Below are 25,036 nucleotides of genomic sequence, written 5' to 3'. Positions count from 1 at the left end.
AATAGAGTGGCCACATTTCAAATTGAGCAAACGCTGGAAACTCTGCAGTGCATTGGCAGTGGTGTTCATCACATCAACGTGCACAACCCACTGCACAACATTTCCCATGAATTTAACACATAAAAAATTGTGTTTTGTAAATTGTCCGGACATGTAATGCAATATTCCAAATTCTGAAACTACTTTTCCGCAGGCCTGTTTGTCCAACAGTCGTTTCAGCGCCTGAGTACTTTTCACGGGTTTTTCCATCTCCGTATTGCTTTGCTGGTTTGTAGATTTTATACAATTGGAAAGTTTATTTCTATTCCCACGTTTTAATCTCAATTCCCAAATGTTGCTGAAATGGACCACTGCTATAATGAACATGCTTTATCGAAGTGCTGATGTTGCAAATACACTAAATGTTTTCCGTCCGTTCTGTTGTGACACATGCATGACTTGTGTGGCAGCACATGTCTATGCTGCAGTTTAGACTGGTGCATCAGCACCAGTGCTTTGGTTGAGTTGAATGTGAGCTTTTGTTTGCTGAGATGACCTCACAGTTTGCCAATGGGGAGTTATGCAAACGGGTTTGGCCTACTGTGCTAACTCTGGGGAAACGGTATGTGGTAGATTGCAATACTACAGTCACCCCTTGCAATTTAAATCACTAGAAAGAATTATGCAGCAAAATAAACTGTAATTAAAAGCAGCCCATCTCCTTGTGCTGACACAGGTCAGTGTGTGACAGCCCCATAAGCTATTATAGGCCTGCGCCTAACAGTCGTCATGAACTGAAACCCCTAAATCTAAGTCTAACTATGAGCCTAACCCTAAAATTATTCTTAGCCTGAGCATAAGCTATATCTAAAACAAAACCCTACCCACTGCCCTAACCCTAATCACAACCGACAATTACCCTTGTATTTAAATTTAGCACACAACCTATTCTTCGCATTTACTCTTATACTTGCTTTAGCCAGTTTTAATGATATTCCCAGTTGTGCCTTTTCGGATGTAGTTTTTCCAATCCAGTTGTAGGTTGAGCCCGTGGATTCGAAGTAGTGGGTTGCATCTTTACAAAACCTTCTCCCACTTCTTTAGGGCAAGGAGAGAAGAATACACTTCTTCGCTATTATCATGTGCTGATGTGCACACAATGGCATGGCTTGCGTGCCGTGGCAGTGTATGAGGGTAAGTTGTTACCATCAGATTCCCGAGGTCAGTTGGTTGTGAGATGAAACAGCCAGTGGGAGGTATCACTACTGCTAGGCCTAAAGGCCTAACCTCTACTGGTACAAACAGGACCACATATCAGATTGCATTTCCCAAAAGTCCAGTAGGGCTGAAGATAAAGTTGGAAATCTACTCTTGTAGGCTTACTCCTATGTTTGGAATAGAAGCCGAAAGAACTATACAGATATCTGAAGATTTTCCAGCATTTCTTCAAAAGGCCAGTAGGCAAGGCAAGCCAGGAGAGTTTGGCCAAATATGAGCACCAACACTGATTGCATGGTTGTTTATATATGCGAGGCTAGAGAAAAGAACACGGTTGCCAAGAATAACAGACCAGATTTCCAAAAACAATGTCCTTACCTCAAGGTTCCACTGTAGGCACAAGCAACAAACAGTCCCGGAAGTCCAGGATAATCCCGCAAGATGTCCAGCGCAAGGTAGGGCATGAGCTGCAATAGAGAAACACATTTTCATTTTCTTTTTCATTACAAATAATACATGTATTAGAAAGGTTGTAACATTTGTCAGGAGTATGCTACTGTTAGTGGGGGTAGGGTTGTCTACATACTGGACGTTTGTAGGCACGCACAGAGAAGCAACCCCAATAGCACAACTACGGATCCACGTCCAACCCCCCCCTGCTTCCATGCTTCAAAACACATGGGCAACCAGAAGACATCTCGGTGCCACCCCTCTGCTTTACCCATAACTCACACATCACTCACCAGCACACTACTGTATAGTAAAAACAAGCTTGCTGCCTCAAACACAAAACACTTTCCCTTATTGATAGTGGGCATCAACAAAGCATACTTATGGTGTAACTCTTAAAAGGGCTATAGAGGCAGCATCTTTTTTTGAGGCTTACCGGATTTTCAGAGTGTTTATGTTAGACTTGGCTTTTTCAGCGGGTTCACCCTCAGACTTTTGCTTTCTGAACTCCTGTTTATGACCTATGTTTTGTTGGTTTTAGGACTCTGGGCACTTTACCACTACTATTCAGTGCTAAAGTGCATATGTTCTCCATGTAAATTGTGTTTATGGATTGGTATTTCCATGATTGGCTTATTTGATTTACTACTAAGTCCCTCGTACAGTGCACTCTGTGTGCCCAGGGCCTGTAAATCAATTGCTTCTAGAGGGCCTGCAGCACTGATTGTGCCACTCACACCGGCAGCCTTTCAAAGGTGTCTCACACCTGCCACTGCAGTGTCTGCATGCAGTTTTTACTGCCATGTCGACTTAGCAAGTGCAACCACTTACCAGGCCCAAACCTTCCATTTTCTTACATGTAAGGCACTCCTCAGGTAGGCCCACGATCCCCAGGGGCAGGGTGTAGTGTATGTGAAAGGTAGGACATGTACTGGTGTGTTTTACATGTCCTGATGGTGAAAGACTGTGTTTTTCGTTTTTTATTACAAGGCTATCTGTCCCATAGGCTGACATGGGAGTTGCTTTGTAACATCTTCCAGGCATTACTTTCCATTGGGACAAGATAGATGAATGGAGTTTAGGCTTCCTGAACTCAGGATTTAAAAATACATCTATAGTAAAGTTGATTTTGATATTGTGTGTTTGAAAATACCACTTTTAAAAAATGGGTATTTTGTTGTCTAACCATCCATGTGCCTCTTCCTGTTGTGTATTCGCTGTCTTGGCTTGAGACTGACAGGGGCTGGTTTGTGCATTCGCACTAGAGAGGCACTAGGGGGGGTTGAGGCGTGTCCTGCCCTTCCTGGGTGACTCGTAGCCAGGCTGAATAGACCTGGCAGCATTTAGAGCAGTGGGAGGAGTTGTTGCTTGTACATGAATTGACTGTGTCTGTCTTCCACAATGCTGTCTCCACCCCATGGAGTGGGTCTGGTCTGAGCCAGGCAGAAGTGGATTATGCATGCCAGTGGAACATTGTTTGTTCCACCTTCAAAGGGAGATGTGGTGTAAATATTGGGGCCCTGATCCAAGGACTTTAGATTACTTCAAGGAACAAGAGGGCCCTGCTAAGAAGAGCAGAAGGACTGTGTGAGGAGTGCTGCCTTGTCTGTATGAGGAGTGGGTTGGGCTGAAGTTGCTGCTTCTGTCTGTGGTGGAGGAAAAGGACTGACTCTTTTGATCCTGCTGTGGCATCATGCTTGTGAAGAATCACCAAAGGGCTTGTGTGTGCTTGCCTCCTATTGGAAGTCTAAGGGAGAGAAAAGACTTCAAGAAGGATATGTGCTGTGCCTGAAAAGCTGGGAGGACAGCTGGAGAAGCTATGTGAGGAGCACTGCCCCTAAATGGTGTGGGGTAGGATGGCTTGCAGTAGTTGTTCCTGCTTGGGACAGGGAAAGGAATGGACTGTTCCTTCATCCATTTGCAAAAGCAGCGCGTTGTGAGCTCTGTGTCCTTCACCCTTTTATTTTTAGAACCAAATGTGTATTGAGCGTGTGATTTTATAGTCCAAAGTGTGGAGAGTGCTGTTGAAGAAGCCCTTGTGTGTGGATAGCGGGAGGGGAGAGCTTGCTATTGCAGAAGTGCTCTCCCCCTCCCACCTGGCAACTGGTGCGTGTGTCTGCACTCCCAGAAACGCCTGAGGAAGCGCTGTGCCCATACAGTAAAGGTGCATGGTAAGTGCTTTGAGCCCTGGTGTCCGAGCCTGAGGCATGGGCTCACTCTACCAATGTGGCAAGCACAGAGGAGTGAAGTCGCACCAGAGTAAAAAACTGCATTGCCAGAAGGAGCCTGACCGCGGCCCCAGCAGGTTGCCATCGCAATGAGGGAGCCACAGAAGAGACTAGCCCCGCCCGAGGGTTGCCGGAGCAACCCAAGTGCAGGACACGGCGCAGAGAGGAGGAACGGAGAGAGAGCTCTTGCACCGGCCGCGGACTGGAAATCTTCGCCACTAGGAGGCGAACTCGCCTCAGACCAAGAGAAGTCTCCAGTGTGAGTATGTGCCCATCCCCTGTGTAAGGAGGATGGTGCTGCAGGGTGGAGGTCCACAGTAGATATTTGGGCCTAGAGCTGACCCCACCGCCTGCACACACCACATGTGGGCGAACAACCCGGAGTGAGCAGGGAGGAAATTGCGGTTGCGAGGAAAGCAGCTGCCCCAATTGCCAGTGGACAGCTGCCATAGTCTGACACTTGTTGGGGACTCAGTAAGGTAGCCTCGCGGAGTAAGGTCATGAGTATTACCCCCCCCTCCATGTCTGCAAATACCTGGTGGGGACTATCCCATATGGTTGTGGCCATTGAGGGGCAAGCATTAAGGGCAACACAGCTTTAGGAAGTTACCACCCTGCTTGTAGTAGGCGCGCAGCTGTTCCTGCGGCCTACGTTTCGAGCCGGGCCATAGATTGAGAGATCCATATGTTTGATCTCTACACCTTAAGCATTTTCAAGCCCTGCATATGGCCTGCATAACCTTGTGTGGAGTCACTTTTTGTGGTGTGCCTAGTGTGTCACTGGTGTGTGTGTGTTGTGCAAACTCTTTACATATTGCCTCTGGTATAAGCCTGACTGCTCTACCAAGCTACCAAGGAGGTAGCAGGAGTTATCTTGTGTGCGTAACACCCATATCCTGACTAGAGTGGGGAATTCTGCCTGGCTTAGGTGCATACCCTAGCCAGCCAAAAGAACATTTGTTACAGAGGCAGAATTGTTCCCACTGAAAGAAGAAGGTTGACGGATAATGGCTTTGGTAGGCATGGGTGTAAGTTCGAATATGGTATTTTTATAGTGCATACCTAGCCGAAAGGCAGCTGAGTCATATTGTGCAGAGCTGTAACTGAACATGTGGACCTGAAATACATCCATTTTTTTTGTACTATTTGCTACCTGGCTCCGCCCTTCTGGGTTATTTCAGTGCAAAGGACAGTCAGGCAATGGCACTAACTCATTTTTTGAAATCTCCCATTGTGAGCATGGCAGTCTCTTGCCTTCGATTTCTATTGGACCGCATATAGAGCAGCGACAGTCTGCGAGGAACCTAATGGATGCACGAAGCAGAATTCACCACTTGGCCCATTGACAAGTGGATACAGCCTGGTGGACATAAGTATATTCCCATGTATCTCCCAAGAAGAAACAAAGAAGGTGCACACATGTGCATCTACTGATAAGATACGAAATTAGCAAAGGAAATGTGAAGACATGTTTCTGCTCCAACGGGCTATCCACTAATTCCCAAGAAATAAGAATTAGGCCAACCATTCGCTGATTCTGAGAAATGTGTGTGCCTCACGCAAACTGCTTCTCAACTTCACGCTCCACTTGAATAGTTGAAAGACATAATTAATAGTAACTGCAAACCAAAAATTGCTAAACCATCATGAACTTTATTGGCTTACCAGTGTATTCTTAGTCTAATAGTAAGCCAGTTATCAAGGTAAAATAAAACTGGCAGTGTTCTTGACCAAACATCTCACCAAGCAGGCCCAGAATAGCAAGACCCTAGGTGGAATCTGTCATCCGCCTCTTGATAGGGACATGTGTATTAACAAAGTCTATTGACATGTAACCTTTTAAGAGCAATTGTGGCTTCAATACAGGTGCACATAGTGGGAAATCAGCTGCACTGGGGAATATCCTATCTTCATAAGTGCCCTAAACAATGCTCTGAAGGTTTCTGAAGTGAGTATTTGACCTCTTTTATTGCTTCAACATTGCCAAATATGTAGCAGGGTATCCTGTGTTGCACGTTGACCCTTGATAAATCCTTGTTTGATAGTGAAAGCTGGGGAGAGTATACATGTTGTTCCCATGGCCTAGATGGAGAGGGCACTTGTGTGCATGAGTGTATGCGCAAGTGTTTAGATGCATGAAGGTAAAGTGTGTGTGTGTGTGTGTGAAGGTGATGTGTGTGTGTGTGTGTGTGTGCATGAAGCTGAAAAATCCATCTGTAGCTGTCTCTAGGCCAGACCTAAAAAGAAAATATGGAGTCTTTTGTGCCACCAACATCAATTATGATCAAGTAAAGTACCACATTGAACACACAGCTCACCTGGTCCGGAGCTGACACAAACTTAGCGGTCCAAGGGTCGCAGTCATGGTATATCGAATACATGGCGAGGCCAGAAAACACTGCACAGGTGAGAATCGCCCAGAGTCCGACCAGATTCACATACAGGGACCTGCGGTTCAAAAGAGTTGTAAATAAATTAAAACCTTGTCCAGCAGTGTAAATCTTACCCTGTAAGCCAGTGCAGTGAAAGTGAGTGCTGGCGTTAGGTTTCCCAGGAGGCATAGTCTGTTGACTTGCGTGGTGCATGGCCTATCTTAGGACGGAGATGGAGCCAGCCAGGTTTTGAAAGTCCAGCCCATTTCATCCCTTTTCTGCTCCAGAACAGATGCAAGTATACAAGACTACATTTGATAAGACCCCGTGAAGAATTCAAGAGAAGCATGCTGTTGCACACAAGCGCTCCGAGTCGGACAGGACCTTTTTGCTTTCTGTTTCCTCTCATCCTCCTTCTCAGGACCTGGTGAGCACAAGTGCTCCGAATAAGAAAAGTCTGCAACAAATCACTCTTATACTTCCAATCTTTTAACAGATCAAGATTGTGGTGGACTAGACTCTGTTTATTCCACTGGATCATACTTTGTCTCATATTGGGGAGTAGCACCATCGTCATCCTCCTCTTCATCGTCATATGTCTGCGACAATGAACAGAACCAGCAGTGAAGGTGAAAATTGTTCAGAGTGCCAGATCACTTGGCATCACCCTCGATAATCATCTCAACCTTCACAGACACGTTGCGGGCATGGCTACCAGCGCACAACACCAACGTAGGCAATTGTGGGGCATCAGACAATTGATTCTAGAACAGGACCTCAAAACAGTGGTGCAGTCTGCTGTTCTCTCCAAACTAGACTATGGAATTGCTTTTCTCTCATGCATTCCCAAAGTTCACCTAGGACCTTTGAGAGCTACTCTTTATGCTGCAGCACTCTTCATTTTAGGTCTCAAGAAATTTGACCACCTTACCCCCGCCCCACTAACCCTCCAGTGGCTTCCCATTGAAGCGCGGGCCCATTCAAAACTGCTTGATTTACCCACAGGGTGCTGCACTCCTCTTAACCAAACTACGGATTCAAGAAACTGAAAATCTCTGGGACAAACAGGGGTTACAGAAATGCCCAATTCGTGCTGCTGGAACCCCCACCTTCAATGAAGAACAATTAATTGACCAGTCTTTCTCTTGTAGTCACCCTAGAATCTGGAATTCTCTGCCACCTGCCTCCGCCTATCCTCCTACCTAGTCACCTTCAAAAAGAACCTCAAACTCCTCCTATTTGACAGGCATCGTGGTTAATCACCCTTGGCCAGACATAAGTACTCTTTCCACTGTGATCTGAACTAGCTTTGTTATGTGACTCTGCCATCTAAATTGATGCCTCAACTGTGTACATCCTCTTCCCAACTGCAGTAACGGTCTCTTGTGGTAACTCCTGTGCCCATCGACCGATGTAAACGTCTGAGTTTAATTACTATAACTGTAACCAATGTATCCTGCTTGCTGTAAAGTGTTCTGATGCTTTCGGGTCATGTCCGCGCTATATAAAATTGCAAATAAATAAAGTGCATCAATAAGGAGGCATTTTGTACAATCATAGGTGTTCTCAGTTGCAGACATTCCTCCTACTTTCAGTGAAATGTTCCACCAATCTGAGCAGCCGTCTGCACTCTGCTCGCTCTTCATCAGGCTGTGGTCCTCGAGGAAGAGTGAGAGGAGGGACCATTCAGTCCTCCCAGCAAGTGGGCAGTGTGCTTCTAAACCTGCTGTTGCGTTCACCAGTCACAGTAGAGGACATCTCCTGATGACGCACTCATTGGCCACAGCAGATGACATGTGCCGATTAGCGCGAGGCACTTTTCCTGACAAGATTTGTGCCCAATATGTCTACTTTGCTCGGAATGATGGAGGTAGGGCATATTTGCTTTTTTTTCAAACTACACTCTGGATCTACATGGCACAACCAGCACACCCTATCAGCCTCTGTTAGAATTCAAGGGACTTTAGTTAACACGGAGGAGGCGAAAATCGATGTGGGGAAAACACATGTCCCAAGGCGCCGGATGTGTCAAATAAATCAAGGTGCTGACAGGATGACCGCCCAAGGAGTGGGAGGAGCCAAAATAGATGGGGCAGAAACTTGATACATGGTCATGGGTGGGAAATAATTGAGGAGCGAGAAGGAAATGGGGCACGGAGTGGTGCCGGACTGACACGTGGAATTAGAAGGGGGAGCAAACATAGGAGTGGGGTGGAAGGAGGCCCAGGGTGGTGGATGGGGTAAAAATCAGGGCAGTGAAGAAAACCAAGGCAAAGCTTAGAGAGGGTCAGAAATCAAGGGGGCAAAGTAAGAGAGGAAGGGAAATTTATTTTCTGTGTATTTTTATTAGTCAATATCAGCTAAGGACGGGAAATTGTAGGAATCTTATAAATAAAAAGCAAATAATGACTCATAATCTAAAACCCAATTAGAAATGAGAAATCCCAATATACTCATCAATAATCTAGTTGCATAAATTGATCATTGCACAACGTTAACACATTTAAAAATTGCTGAGGATCATAACCTAGAAATGTGAACATATCCTACATTTACGTATTGCAAATTGCCTAACTGCAGGGACAAGCTAATCTAGTGACTAGTAATGTTGGAAACTAACAATGGGAATATGACTACAAAGTGTGTTCTACATGGCACAAGAACTGCGCATGATTTGCAGTCAATCAGAAAATATTCAGTTAGGAATACGATGAGGCAACAAAATGGCCCATCATTAAATGTATAAACTGTAACACTACACAATGTAGTCTACATACGGGAATGAAAGTATGAATATAAATATGTGGGCAACTCTGTGGTCCCATTACAACTGGCATGATAACTTCATGTGGCGATACTGGGGCCTGAATTAACACATCTGGCTGGTATCTCCCAGTGAGTTAAAGAGATTACACGCTACCCACGGCAATAACTCGCTAGCCCCAGAAATACTGGGTCTTTTTAGGCAGCCTTTGCCCGATTCTGAGCAGTCTAACGCTGCCCCTTACCGCATGCTCAGAGTAGGTGGTAAACTTCAGCAAGTAGTGAGATCGGGGATTGGAGGTGGGTGTCGGGGTGCCATGGGTAGCCATGCCAAGCTGTGGCTGACTTGGGAGAGCACTTTTTGCTGCTCCCTGGTGCTAGTAAGGACAGATGAGGGCTTGGGTGTGCCCCTGACTGCAGTCACGTCCCCTCTCCTTAATGGGTTTGATATACACCTATAAAAGCAGGTCTGGAGCTTCAAGACCCCGTAATTGTGGATCCAGAAATATTAGACCACACACAGGTGTCCAGACTGTTCTGGGAAACTCATATTGGTCTCCCATGAAGACATAGAAAAAGTTTTCAGAAACATGTGAAAGCTGTTTGACAACATGACTCTAATCATCATGTCTGAAACTTGCAAGAGCTGATGTAATGGCAATATTTCAGCCATGCAGGCTTGAGGCCTATTGAAAAAAGTCCCCAATTGTGAGAGAAGATAATCAGGAACGTAATGTGCTTTTTTTTCAACTATGCAAGTGAAGTCTCATGTAGAGATTGATTGCTAGCTAACCCATAGTTCTTGGCGTTTCCACATGTTCCTGAATTTAAGCCACAGAGTTGTTTTTTCACGATAATTGGCAATATTTCCTTGTGAATCCAAGCTTTCGTTCAACGTGGATTATTTTCTTATGAGTTACGTTTTCCTCTGAAATCTAACTAAATATTGGTGACATGTTTTTCTCAAAGCCACTTAAAAAGAGTTTGAAAGCCCTGATTTGAAAACAGACAAGAAAACCCATATGCACGAAACATAATGAACTAGAAGATAGTAAGTAAAAAATGCCAAGAATTGTGGGAAGCTAATGAGAAAAAAACTTTACAGATCCGCACACCCCTAAATCATGAGAAGAAAATGATACATTATGAGATGGGTTGAATTAAGTAAAAAGATGCACAAATGTTTGATGAAGGTCAGGCTTGTCTATGTTCCATGCTTACAGGCCCAAAGAGACTATGAAAAGAAAGTAGACAGCATGGAAAAACCATCACCAAGGAGAGAATTCAGAGAGTGTGCATGTACAACAGAAACTGCAAAAAGCAGGGCTACCTTCTTACACACTTACGCCACTGTGGGGAATTGAGGGAATCACATAGCCACCAGAGATTGAGGTAATATACCCCATGGAAAGCGAGGTTAGATCGGCATACTTCTGAACTGGTCATGTGACCACACTCCATGACAAGGTACCAACCCCCACCATGCTGGCTGGAGTTAGCCATAACAAACAAATATGTCCAGTGCCCATGTGCAGCCACAGAGCTCGCGAAAGAGGTCGCATTTAAGATATTCAACAAATCATTTGTCTTATTACTGATGCATAGCTGGAACATAAAGTAAGTTCAAATGTCACAATATATGTTGACACACCCCGCAGCTCTCTCATTCTACTGAGAAATTGTGCAAGAGAAGAAAGTGTTGCAACAGCGCAACTCCTGCACAAGGTTCCAATTAAGGTGGGTGATTCAGTCGTTATTGGCTCTTGAGCTGCGTTACACGGTCACCACGGATTACATTGATCCCGCTCCCTCTTGGTGACCATTGTCCAATGCAGTTTGGCCTCAGCCAACAAAGCTTCAAGTGCAATCAATTGTCTAGAGTCTAATAGTTCTCATTTATATAACATAATGGGCAGTACAGTACAATTATATCACATAATGTGCAGTACAGTCCTGGACAAATAATATGGCAACGACGTTAACAAAGCAATCAATACAATACCACCAAAAACACTTACATTTTAGCGTGAAATATGGTTTTACAGGCAATGTATCTCTGAACTTGAGACTGATTGACCCCATAGATGCCAGTCCACGTAAAGGTCCCACCAACTACGATTGTCCAGAAAGAGTGTCTCTGTAATGGATTGGGGTTAAAACTATGCAGAAAAAAATAGAAATTGTAGATGTGATAATAGAATCAACACTTGATAATATGATTGTCAAAAAATGTCTTTGCAGAAATATTCCTGATATGGGCACCTGAAAGCTGTTCGGACATTTGCCATACTAACATGCTCTGGCTTTATTTGAAATTAGTTTATATTGATAACATTTAGCTATCCCACTGACATGTAAAATATACATTGAAGCCATACCTTGCTTTCTGATTACAGTTTACTACCTTTTTCCTGATTCCTCCCAAATGCACATATGTATAGTATTTTAGTAACACACTAGCACAAGAAGCTGTGTCTGCAGAACTTTACTATTGTCTGGGGAGCTAGGAATATGCCTCAGGAAGAACCAAATTATCTACAAATGTCATCAAAATTATGAGCATTTTTTTTAAATATGTGGATTATTCTCTAGCAATATTATTTTCATCCATTTCAGCTAGAAATATTTGTGCGAAATCTTCAAATGATGTATTAAATCCCTGATCACATGGGAAATACTGCAGCAATAGATTCACATAAATACGCTGGGCCTCACCATTGCCCATTGTTTTATCAAAAATGTATTCATGAAAAGCAAATAAAACCTAAACTTTCTCATTCCAATCACTGTCCATTGTTAGCTGCACTTTGGGAAAATGTTTTACCCAAGCAAACTGCCCCAATAAACATGCAATATAAAAATGCATCTGTATTCTTTAGATGGATAGGCAGGCAGCCAGGCAGGCATAAACAGGAAGGGTGTAAGATTCCAAGATATACTCTGTTTCAAGCAGAGGTAGAAGGTTAGATAATGGCTAATATACATAGGAAGGTGGATATTCAAAATTGATGTTAATGTTCTAGTAAGAATGAGAAATGTTGACCAATTGCCTGAGTATCAGGGCAGTAGATATGAAAGAGTGACAGACCGCTATGGTAGTGAGGAGCACGTTCCAGGGCTTGTGGTACTCCATACTGAAGAGTCAAGTGCTCGGTGCTTAGCAAAGGTTTCAAAACTTTGTGATGCTACATGGAGGGGACAGTGCAGGAGTGACTGATGCATCCATGCAAATCATTCCTAGGATGATTGAGAACAAAAGATCGGGAATGCAGCAGTGTTCAGCAGTTTCACTCTCTAGGCTGTACATGCTGAAACTTTCACTTGTGCTTACATTCTGTGACTTTACAAACGTATTTTAAGAACATAATCATATTCCATTTTGAAGCAATTATGTTGCATGCAGATGCAGGAAAAAAATCAGGAAAACTTACTCCCAGAAGTTCAATCTTCCACCATGGTAGGAGTCATTTAAAATGGGTTCAATTCCACCTTGAACGACAACAGCACGAATGATGACAGAGGAAAAGCCGGCAACCATGATTCCAACTTGAAAAACATCTGTCCAGACAACAGCTTTCAGACCACCCTATAGGAAATAACAATCACTTGAGGATCAAACATTGAACTTCTATAAAATGCAATTATAGTGATAAAACACAATAAGGTTATGTCTTTATGGTTTTCTAGACTCTGCTTCATTTTTACCAGCTCCTATGAGGTTAAAAAAACAACTTTTGAAAGCGCTTCGCTGCGACAGGTGTGCCGAGGCTTGGGTTCCATGGTCATGGAGCCACAGGAACCAAGCTGGACCCAACTGAAGAGCCCCAACCAAGGAGAAAGCAGTCTTGGGTTGCTTGTTTTCCAGTTGAGTTTGGGCTGGACTGTTCCTATTGGACCAGGGTCAAGACTGACTTGCATACAGCTGGGTCCAAACTGAGGGGTCATGGTGTGAAAATAATGAATGTGGCCCGAGTAATTGCCAGTTCCTGAGATCAGTTGAAGCATTCCACCCATCACTTTTTTGGATACTTCGGACCACAGTGGGCAAGGTACAATGGGTGAATTGCCGCATAACAGGAGACGACGTCTGTAGCCCTCAATACTTAAAAAGGAAGCATTTAAATTTACCCAAACAAAATAATAAACACCTCTAATGAGGCAGTGGGAATAGTAACTGCGTATATTTAAAAAAGACATAGCTATAGTGCACCTTTCAAGGCACCCGCTCAGAATTAATTGTGTCACTGCTATGTGACTAACTCTGACTGAAGTCAAAACCCTGATGCTGGAGTTTCAGTTCTCGCTCTCTAGTCCTGCTGACTCACTTCAGCATGGATCCGTTGAGGCCTTACTTGATGAAGGATCCATTCTAACCCCCTTGGCAATGTTCTGAGCTCTCTCCTTGCTGCGCGAGCCATGACTCACAAATCCAAGGGCACGTCTTGCAAAAGAAAGCCTGGAGCTTAGCAATAGCCTAGGCTGGGTCACACACAGTAAGGGGAGCGTCACTGAATTAATTCACAGGCGAAGTGCCATAAGCAGAATTGTATCTGATGACATCATTTTTTCAGGCTCAGCAAAAACAGAGAGGGAACCCGTTTTTTAATACGGGATTTGTATAATATCACCAGTGGGGGCTGCTTCATTTTGAGCATGTTGTGTTTGACTGCAATGCACTTTAGGCACGTGGCCGCGACATAGGTGTCTCTGAAATCAGTGAATCAGGGGCGCTGCCTTTACCTCAGGAAATAGACTAATGTCATTGGGAGTGCCTGGAATATCATTGGCTGGAATGTCCTTGGGAGTGGCTGAAATGTCCTTGGGAGTGGCTGGAATGTCCTTGGGAGTGGCTTGAATGTTATTCAGATTGGCTGGAATGTCCTTGGGAGTGGCTGGAATGTCATTGGGAGTGCCTGGAATGTCATTGGGAGTGCCTGGAATATCATTGGCAGTGGCTGGAATGTCATTGAGTGTGGCTGGAATGTCATTGGGAGTGCCTGGAATATCATTGGCAGTGGCTGGAATGTCCTTGGGAGTGGCTGGAATGTTATTGGGAGTGCCTGGAATGGTGTTGCCTACTAAACTATTTTCATAGTATTCTGAAAAAGTAAGCTCTGAATGCACAAGGGTTGAGGCGACCCATTGAAGTACACCTAGTGGAAACATTTATTCTGAGTGCAAACCCACTCTCTGGCTGCTGCAGCTTTCATGTCAGAATCGGTGGTTGTGCCCATTTTAAACATGGAGGATTTTTGCAAAAAATATGACTGCATTAACCTTAAAACGAGACCTCGTCATGCTATTTTACAAATTAAAATTACACTCAATCATAATGCTGGTCATAACAATCAATTCCTTATCGACTATTTGCATTCTAAACAGAAAGCAGTCTTGTGCAACTTTTTTCACAGAACTGGGGAAGACAATAGGCTAGACTAGAATCTCATAAAAAGCATTGGTGCATGCAACAAACGTTAACAGCATTTTTTGTGTATGGCTGTGTTTACATGCGTTGGCACATTATAGCCAGACATAATGGCTTTGCCAATGCTTGTCTTTGTGGAAGGGTCATTAAATCCTGGTTCTTTCATGAGGCTGAAACCTAGATTCCTTGTTTGGGCTCGGAAATATGTCAATAGCAGGGGTTGGTGTACATTTGGTTAAAAATGAAATATGTTTGTGCTGGAAAAATCAAAACGGATGCGTCAGTCCACATCAGTCCACATCTGTCCACTGATCTTACCGCAAAGGCGGTAAGATCCTACAAAATTTCTTTCAAGTAAATGTCGTCAATATGTGACATATTCCATCGTCTCTTTTCTCACGTGTCCAGACGTGTTTTGTGTTTTAACAATTTTGCTATAATCCTGCCCAGTTTTTTTTTAGCTTTTTCTGTAACTCTGTCTAAAATAATTAATCTGACCTGAGGATGGCACCCGTTTGTTCGGCCACAACAAACATGTATCCAGACCCAAAACTTTATACCTCTCCCTGGAGCACGCGTCCCTCTCAATGAAAGCATCAGCGTCATTTCTAACTGTTTGGGTCTAACAATGACAAGCAGCAACCGTATGGAAGTCCTCACTCTTGCGAGCTGGAGTAAGAAGTGTAAGTCAAAGGTATTTCAATCCTGACAAACAATCCTTCTGTGTGGTATTCGGGATAGTGGGATTCATCTGTGGCCTCAGAACCCCAGGTTACCCGTCTGCAAGTGCACAGTTCATATGACCGCTCTTCCCGGTGCAAATGCACGTGATTTGATTCTGATGCAATGGAGCATGGCTGACACTTTTAATAAAGTGCGAGCAATAGTTACCCTCCCCCACAAGTGTGGGCCTGAGCCGCCAGCAATCGGAGGAGGGCAATTAACAGCTGTTATTGCCTTGCAGGTGAGGACAACAAGGCTGTTTGCACCCTCTGGCCTTCCGTGGTGAATTCAGCTCGCCTGGAGTCCCAGCTGCCAGCCCGGCCTCCTCTGGAGGCCGCGGCGGCCACTCTTACTTTCATCAGATTCTGCCCTCGCTTCCAGCCCATGCCAGCCCAGCCCTTGTTTTCAAAGTGGGAATGCAAGACTTAATGCCACAAGACAGTGGAACAGAAATAAACAAACACATCAGTGTGTCTATTTTTCTACATTTCTGATTTTGTTAGGGCTTGTATGTCCACTTTGACAAAGAAGGGGGAGACGGGGCAGTTAGAAAGAGCCAGTTCCAATGAAGACGCCTACCCCAGCTTTCAGGTGACCTCCAGGCCAGTTCCTCGGACTAAGGGTGAGTCGCAGGCTCACCAAGCGGAGGCACGCTGGGTGATCAGGGAGGTGGAGGCCACACAATGCTCCCCTTTCAGCCTGCAGTGGCAGCTGTAGCCTCGAGGGGGAGCATTCGGATTGGCTGGCCCTCAAATAATGTCACACAACCTCAACGATTTGGTGAGTAGAACGTTACATTTAGACGAAACCAGAGGCTCCTAATATGTAATTCTTCCTTGTTTTAAAGGGGCCATGCAGTGTAGACAAAGTAAAGTTCTTCTCAGTCACTCCTGCATCTCTTAAACCACCCATACCAGCAGGGCTCGAGTCGGGGTACCACGCGGGTGGACGGCGTCCCCCCACTTATTTTACCAGGTTTTTCCGGGTGGACGCCGTCCCCCCTGCCCAAAAGCTGGACAGCATTGTGTGAGCAGAGAGAGCCCGGGTGGGAGGGAAGTTTCCCGTAAATTACCAAAGATATGCTCATGAGATTCCTGTTGTGACGTCACTTCCGGTGACAGCGTCCCCCCCACTTCTTTTCATGGGATTCCTGTTGTGACGTCACTTCCGGTGACAGCGTCCCCCCACTTCTTTTTTTAGGACTTGTGCCCTGCATACCAGGCACTGGAGAATGTTGCTTTGTCAAAACCCAAGGCTGCTCCGGGTGCACGCAGAGCGTCCCGCCAAGGAGCCTCCATGTGCATCTGGCCCGAACTCTAGCGTGCTTGCTGACCAGGTTTCCACCTCAGTTGTGGGCAGATACTCACGACCTACAGTAACTGAGGCATTGCTTCAACCACACCATCAACTCATTCATCTGGACTAGGCGAGGACGCCATCTCTACCGAACACGCAGGCCTTGCTTTCAGCCCAGGGCTTCATAGTCCTTTTCACAGGTGGCCTGGCCCAGTGACTGACCCTGCTCAGCCTGTTTCAGTGCACTGGGGTCTCGAGATTGAAACCTACAATGCTGGCATTAGGTGTGTGCGGACATAGGAAATAGACAAAGGACGCAGCAGTGTCTGGGAAGCTTGATCTGAGTAATGCCGGTGAAACTGCGTCGGACTATCGGGCAGGGCCGAACCTATATGTGTCTAATTAGACAGCAAGATGCACGAGATCTCTATTCAGGAGGCTCTGTGCTTCCTGACGGACCCCTGACACTGGCCTCCTTAACTGCAGTGCATACCCAGGCGTCACAGCCGTGCCCGCCGACCCCCCAGAGGGAAGGGATAGGATCTGTCACTCGACTTCTCAGAGATCCCATACTCTCAGAATATTTACCAAGGGTCTTATATTACTCACTTATCTATGGACGGAGGAATCCCCAAATGTTTGTTGTTTGGTTTGCTTTATTGGAGTGTTGATCCTCGTGGTTGAGTAAAGGGGGGCCTCCGTTTCACCTAGGCACTCAAGAACGTGCGATGATGCGGGAGGGGAGAGGTACACCAGGCCATCTTATCTCCACTGAGTTTGGGCAAGCGAGCCCCTCCCTAGATTAGGATCCGCTACCTCAGTGGAAGTAAACAGAGATGTCACCTACAGCCCTCTAGAAGAGCTCTAACCTCCCTGGAGACGTGAACGCCGCCATGAGCACCGGAGCGCACCATTCTCAGACCGACTATCTGGGAAGTGTTGACCAATGATCGTGTTACATCCTTTAGGTGATATCATCACATCTGCTTATCACCTGAGGAAGGCAAACGACACCTGACACTAATCAGCAAATATGCCGACGGGGTCCAAGCCTGAGCCAGTACAGACCACCAGGGACTGCAGTAAGCCTGGGTGGGCAGCAATCAAAATGGAATTGCTATGCAACTCTGGAAGTAACTGGCTTCCCCACTAGCAGAGGTAGTGCACACATTTTTACTAATCGGTATATTCTATTCCAATCAGAGCCTGAAACATGTTTTCCCCAAACTGAGGGCTACATATTTATTATCTGGCAAAACTCTGCAGTGGTTGTGGATTCCCATCCCCGCATGATGTGCTGTTTTTATTGCTAAGAGCCTCAGTCTATCATCTGCCTCATGGCTCCCTCTATAACCTGCTGCATCATTGCTCCACCTAAGTTAGTCATTCCTCGTCCGAGGTCAGGAGCGCTGCATTGCTTTGAATACACGAGGACAATTTGGACTTCTTTTACTTTCGTCTGCTCCTGTCACTCCTCTGGGTGGGGTCATGTGCAACTCGCAACAGTGAATTATTGTGCCCTGCCTGTCATTCCGAAGGCAGCTCCACACACACCTCTCCAGAGACCTCAAGGTATCCTGTACCAGACAAGAGAGTTCATCCAACTCTGTTCAGTGTTTGTGTTATGGCACTTACAGCGTTCCTTCTAAAACGAGGGCTGCCAAACTGCAGAGCAAACAAGAGGAATGGACCGGCTTCCATTGCTGAACATAGTATTCAGATGAGGCCTCTAGAACTGGACCCAGCACTGGGCTTCAACCCTGGATGATACAATAACGCAAACAAGCCCTAAGAGCTGGGCCCAACAACCAAGATGTGGCCTTGGCTGAGTACACTATTTTGTGAGGAATATCTGCAATTAAACACCATACTCCACATGGCACCCAGCAATAGTTAGCATAGTCCAGCTGTGACCTTTTGCGCCGGACATAGCACTTATAATTGGGGTTTAAGACTGGACACAACCCCCCTGACATGGCCCCTAGGGTCGTACATGGCTATTGGGGAACGAGGTCTCCAGAAATGGCACAACACTGAAGATTTGGCCTCACAAGTTATGCAAATTCACACTTTCAACACTTTCTGCTTGAATTTAATCTGATGTTCAATGCATTCTGGGACAATGGATGTAAAGAAATGTACCAAGTAGTCTACAACTCTAATGAAACTCCACAAGCATTTGTGAATATAGACTGAAAAATAGACTAAAAACTGCCAAAATATCTTGCAAACTTGAAAAAGGCACTACAACAACGTGTATATGCACATCAGCCAATTTTCAAGGGTTTGCCTCTAACTGTGTTGGCACAGGAGTCGGTATAGTACATCAGCCCAGTTTTATAATTGGGAAAATGAGTTTTTCTGGATCAGGCAACTTAAAAGGGATCAACATTTTTGTAGGGAGATATTTACATATGGTAGATATTTTGGAATTTCGTTTTTGCAGTTTGTGTTTCTAGTCAACGTTTTCACGTGTGACCTGATCTGTGTGATTATAAACCAGGTCTCCTGACTCCATGGATGATAGTTAAAAGGCTACACCACATCTATTCTCATGATAAATACACGGTAGCACCTTTTCCTGTTTATCACACCTCTCCCTATGTTTCAGAACAATCCCCTTTTCTCCCTATTATGCAGCTACTGTGAGGATCTCCCTTATGACAGGAGCAAATGTGTACTTGTTTGGTGGATACTGTGGGCTTCCTGCCGAGGATCAGCGGTCGGTTGACAGCCCAGGGCTTGCACGACCAGCAGAGAGAGTCATGTGTCAAATGGAGTTTATCAGAATATTACCCACTGGGGTAACTGGGAGAATGGAACGCGTTTACCTCCCCGGCGCTGCCGGCCTCTCAGCCGGACAAGCCTCAGGAAATCTCTCAGTTTTGCCTTGGAGTCCAACTCTAGCCATCTCGCATCCTTTACTGCTTTAAAAGGTTTCTAGACCCCAAGTAGATGCATTTAGACTTTGTTGCATTGAACCTAAACTGCCACCTGCCATAGGATTATTCTGGTTTTTTAAATCACGCCTACTGTTTTCCACTTAATCTCGTGTTTGAAATCCTGTGGAAGAGCTATGTGTTACACCAAGGGTTTCAATGTGACCGTGCCTGTTTATAAAAATAACTTGCAGTCTCGTGAATACAAGCAAAATACATTAGACACTCGTGTTGCAATGGTCAAAGTCAGTCATCCTGCTTCACTGCCTGTGAAGGCACGAGCACAATTTTAAAGGGGAGCCACAAACATACCATGGTACAGTAGAAAGTGCACACTACTCCGGTTGCGACCACGGCTCCCCACAGGTCAAATCCCGTCACTGAAAAAAATTAGGAAAAAGACATGTGTAAGCATTGTGGCCAGGGAAATAAATGACACTCAGTTCATCAACCATGTAAGGATAAAAGGTTGAGCCAGACTAGTCGGAATTTCATCAGGTTCCTACACATTTCTAGATCTCTGCAGTAGGCTCCCAAATCTTTACAGCTACCCTAGGCACTTAAAAGGAGCACAGATACTTACAAACCACGATACCCGCTAGGCAGTCATGATACCGCCATCGCCAATGATGGCTTAAGTTGGAGAGTCCACACCGCTCACTACACAGTGGGAAGATAGCACACATCAGTGTAATCAGCTCCACTGATTTACCAACAGAGAGGGATTATATGGTGCTAATCTGAGCTGGTCTCAAATGGGTAAAACCCTTTCTTGGCAGCTTCACAGCATGAAGCAAATCATATAAGTGGTTACTTGGTTGAGTTATCAGGATGCATTTGTTTATTGCACCAGTGTAAGTCACTGAAAGATTGTTTTGCACATTAGCAGTGAAGATCACAAGAGTGGCGCCTATAATTTGGCCGACAGTGTGAAGAACAATGACAGCTCTAGGATAACACACTGATATAGAGTTACCAACACCGCGCATGCACTGAGGAAATTATGATGGAAAAGCCATCTCTCTTTAGGGACCATCCCTCTGGAAGGCTTGTCTGTGGCGGCTGAGGCCAATGCCCAGCCGTATGTGGTTCTGCAAGAACCCACTTCTTGATTCACAACAAATATTTTGAATTCTAGCGTATGTCACAAATATGAGCAGGAAAAAAGTGTGCAGTGACATGACCACAACAAACACACTTTTTTAATGTAATCCCTAAAGGGTGCCAGGAAATGTTCTCTTTGACCTTATATCTATTGTTAGTTTTGCCTAAGACCTCACCATTTCTGAACATAATAGAGGCGGTGTTCAGTGAGTTGGACAGGAGGAGGCCGGGATTGATGCAATCACAGCTTTAAGACCTCATTGTCCAGTTGCATTGTAGGGTTAACAATGCCATTTATAGCTTTTGTTTTTTACTATGCTTTCTAGACAGGCCACCTCCAAATACAGAATGCGTAGGCGAGGAGGATCATAATACAAAATAGTGATAGACATTTAGGGTACACTTGTAGATACTTACATCATATTATAAAAAGGTAATAATACTACTGCTCAATAGCATTGCTTTTAATGATAGTTCTTGCTATGATTATTGTGTTTGTATCTCTGTATCAATTTGCGTCTATATTTTGGGCTGATCTCTCCAACATCTTGGGAGCATTCATTGTTTCCATTTGTCTTTGCTCTCTGAACATGTGCAAAGCACTCTGATACCCGCATGGGTCATGTTCACGCTATATAAAACTTTTCAAATAAATAAACAGAAATTGAACGGACAGTACTCTGCACTTTTGCTGATAGGGAGTTGGTCATTTCTGGCACATTTTCAAACGCATGTAGGAGTGCATAGCAGAGCGCTCCTGCAGTGCTATCGCCCATACTCCTAGAGCCTTTGTGAATGGGCCCATCAGCTCAGCACTACTGACTGAGGACAGATTTCACCCCTTTCTAATTGTCAGCCAAGCCGGTAAGCGGTGGCCCTCAATGAATTCTTGTGCGCGAGCCCCAGAGCCGGCTGAGCATCACTCCAGTCACTGAAAGGAAACGGAAGGGCAGACGCTTCATACTGCTGTGACCCTGTAGATCACTAGTCTTCAAAAACGATATTGAGATTTTGTGTAAAGTCATAATTAATATATTTATGTTTATAAGAGAAGAGAGGGTGTTAAACTAGAACATAAAACAGAGATGGGAACAGCGAAGGTGGGCAATAATGTTTGTTATTTACTCGGAGTCGACTTGTGGATCCGAGCTGCAGGTGTGAGTTCACAATAGGAGGAAGGCACCAGGGCAGACGTGGAGGGATGATATGAGTGGACTCCGGTGGGTTACACAGTGAGAGGAAGCCGTCCCCTTGAACCGGCTGCCAAGGGAGGACAGGACAGGCACTGTTCCGTGTGTTGTTAGCCCAGCAGTAAAATCACTCTGTTTACACCATCACAGAGGCTGCCGTGCACTGACTGTCTGCCATCACGCACACTTTGAGTGCAGCCTCACTGGGAATATTTAAGTCCTCTATAGGGGAGGGTTGAGCACAGTAATTTAGTGAATTTTGTGGTCCACCCTGACAAGGATTGTGGTTGTGGGTGGGGCTTCCACTTCAATCAACCAATAACCCATTTTCTTACACACCCTATAAGTTTCCTAGATTCCTATATAGAGCAACAGTTTTGACCTTTTAAATCAGGCACAAGAGAGGTGCTTGTGTAGCACACACTCTAATCTCACATATTTCAAAGAACTCTCAAATGCAATAAGGAAAAAAAGGAAGCATGGTGAAATGAAATAGTTGCCTAAGATCACAAGATTTCGTCAAGTGGGAAGATGGAAAACATGCCAGGTTTTCTGACTTTCTTTGTGCCATTCAGGCTCTAACAGCTGCTGCTTTCCCTCTCCTGTTCACATCAACGGTTAATGTTTTCTCTTTAATTCTCCGTGCATTAGGTTAGAGCCTGAGTAGCAGGCAGAAAAAAGCCACATGAAAGACCGGCTTGTTGTGGGCTACAGGGTTCAAGAAGACCTCACGTTCAGCCAGAGCCATCTAGCATTTAGTGCCTCGCCTACTACTAGCGATGTCTTATAGCAGAGGCAATGTTTAGTTATTGTATTTTAATTATTTAGATTAGCCATTAAGTCATAATATGTATGACACGTCACATGAGACAGATGGAACAGCCACTGCTCAGGTAAAAAAGGGAAATGGATAAAAGGCAGTGTCGAGTCCTTGGGAAAGAAAGAGTAAAATTGAGGTTGACACATCAGACCAACAAACATTGCAAGGTAAGGATGAGGCATATTTGGGTGAGGGACTCTATCACTATCTCTATCATTTAGGAGACCAGTAGAGGCGGCAATAAGGATGCGCTGTCATCTAAAGGCACAATATTAATATGTATGTGCATTGAGGACCCCTTATTTTTCAGGACTAAGTGCCTCGTTTTGAGTTTGACAGACTGCTGCCAGCCATATTCAGACATCTCTGCCAGCCTTGTGGAGAGGTCTGTGCTTCAAAGGAGCCTCCACCACAGCAGCTCCCTTGAAGTCACTGTAAGATTGCTGAACGGCAGCCATGCGGCCACTCAGCAAGCCTTTTTTGTTTTATATAAGCAAACTCTTAAAGTGTGAGTTTGTTTTTGTAAAATGAAATACAAATGACACTGGTACCATGGGAGTTTCCTTCCAAGATGTGGGGTTCACTTTTCAATTTTTTTCTGTTTGGGATTGCCACACTTTCCCTGGCGATCAAGACCAGAAAAAATGTACATCAGACCATCCGCAATAAGTAGAGCGGACAGTGTGATGGACTTATACCAGGCGAATAACGCCCATTGGGCTGAATGGGCTTCAACCCCCCGGTCGTGTGTCTCAGCCTGGGCAGCTGCAGCTGTGGGCTCGGCTGGGCAGTGTCTGGAGTCCATGCCAAAGTTTTTCACAGGTCTTTAAAGACCATTTGCATATTTACATACCTATGTAAACTAGTTACCAAGGCTTAGTTCTTTTTCTGGTTCCAGTACCCCCTGGCACCCCACTCTGCCCATTCCTTACATTGCATTTTACATTTACTGCCCTAGTGTGAGAATGCATTTCATGAAAAGGAATATAAAGTAGGGTTGCCAAAAGAAAACTGCCAGCCATGTGTTGTTTAAAGAGCCTGCAAAACCTTGTCTTGACACTAAATAGGGTTATAAATAAAACAGTATGTATTCATTTGTAATGTGACTTCTCTGTCTTTGTTGCCTTTAATTATTAGTCATGGATCATTCAGGCAGCCCTTCAACACAATTAAAAGTGCTTTCTATTTATATTTGCTGTTCAAAGTATGCACAGATAAGTGCTGGAAATACGGCTTTAGGTGACTGCTTATTTTTGTACCGTCTGGGATATCAAAATAATAAGCTGACAACCCTAATCATAAGACTGGAAGTTTGTTGCAGGATCAGCACATTATGTATTTCCTCCACCCTTGATCCCTGATTAATGCAATAATAGCAGGGCTTTAACTTTGCATGGTCCTGCCAGTGCTCAGCACCAGCAGTTTGTAAAAACAGGCGCCAAGAAGGGTCCCTATCGGGCTCTCCATTTTCACCCTCACACTCAGACTGGAAAAAAATCTTAACTCTGCAGCAGTTAACTGTTTTGATGTAACTTTTATTTTTGTGCAGTTCTGTATTGCTAAACTTGAAGTGCTTTACATGAGCACCAACAGGGACATCTTCAGTTATTTTTTGGGAGGCACGGACAATTAAGTGATTTGCCCAGAAACACAGGATATTGAGCGACGCTGAGACTCAACCCTGCTTCCTCAGCTCCAAAGTTGGCAGTTCTAGCCATTACGCCACAACCTCTTGCACAAGAACTAAGGCATTTTCAATATTATATACAACAAAGCCATAGTTGTATGTAAACATGTGGTATATTTATCTTATTCAACTACCAACTTTTGACAAAGCCAATAGTCCTGGCTTAGGTGTAATGTTACTTATGTGGAGGCAATAACAGAAGCAGCGAAATACCAGTTGGGCGGCACATTATGCTGGTCAGAGATTTTTAGCATAAATGTTTTAAGTCACGCCCTTAATTATATTGCGCATTTGAGAGACCCCCTGTAGGAAGCTGGCTCTGTATATACTATACCAAAATGAGGTATGGTGTGCACCGAGTCCAGTGGAACCCCAAAGGTAGGCAGAGGTAAAAGTAGATAGCACCTTACTTTCTATTTGTATTGTATTGTAATTGCATTGATATAGCGCTTATTACCCCTGACGAGGGGTCGAAGCCCTTTTCCGGTGAGTTGCACGCTACTCCAGAACCAATAAAGGATTAGTTTTGAATTAGTATAGTGGAATATGAAAGTAATTTGAGTGGTGGATATGTTAGTCAGTTATTTGGATTGAGAAGGGCAGGGGAGGGACAGAAAAGGGAAAAAGGTTTGCACTTATATAGTGCTTGCTACCCCTGAGAAGGTAAGGAAAAGCAGTCAATGCAATCCTATGGAAGGAAATGAAGTTATCGGTTTGCAGGTAAGTACTGGTTTGTGGGAGCTGGATTCTGGGGTTAGAACATGGGTTCCTCCAGGGTCGAGGATGCACTCTCAGAACACCCTCAGCCGCACTAGGGTGGCCGAGTGCAGAGTGCTGAGGCC

The 25,036-nt window shown here is 44.8% G+C and overlaps 1 protein-coding gene across 1 annotated transcript in view; it reads right to left on the bottom strand.

The window, feature by feature from the left end:
* The window catches only part of LOC146855484 (sodium-coupled monocarboxylate transporter 1-like), a 78,726-nt gene that overhangs the window by 28,402 nt on the left and 25,288 nt on the right, over positions 1–25,036 (bottom strand). The window contains exons 4-8 of the mRNA XM_085653320.1: positions 19,706–19,773; positions 12,442–12,596; positions 11,029–11,169; positions 6,194–6,323; positions 1,576–1,664 (exon numbers count right to left, since the gene is read on the bottom strand). Of these exons, the coding sequence (XP_085509446.1) occupies positions 1,576–1,664; positions 6,194–6,323; positions 11,029–11,169; positions 12,442–12,596; positions 19,706–19,773 (583 nt within the window). The remainder of the gene's footprint in view (positions 1–1,575; positions 1,665–6,193; positions 6,324–11,028; positions 11,170–12,441; positions 12,597–19,705; positions 19,774–25,036) is intronic.

This window comes from Triturus cristatus, chromosome 4_1 (assembly GCF_964204655.1).
Source record: "Triturus cristatus chromosome 4_1, aTriCri1.1, whole genome shotgun sequence".
Taxonomy (NCBI): domain Eukaryota; kingdom Metazoa; phylum Chordata; class Amphibia; order Caudata; family Salamandridae; genus Triturus; species Triturus cristatus.
Note: the sequence above shows the minus strand (reverse complement) of the source record. Positions and strands in the feature narration are given on the sequence as shown.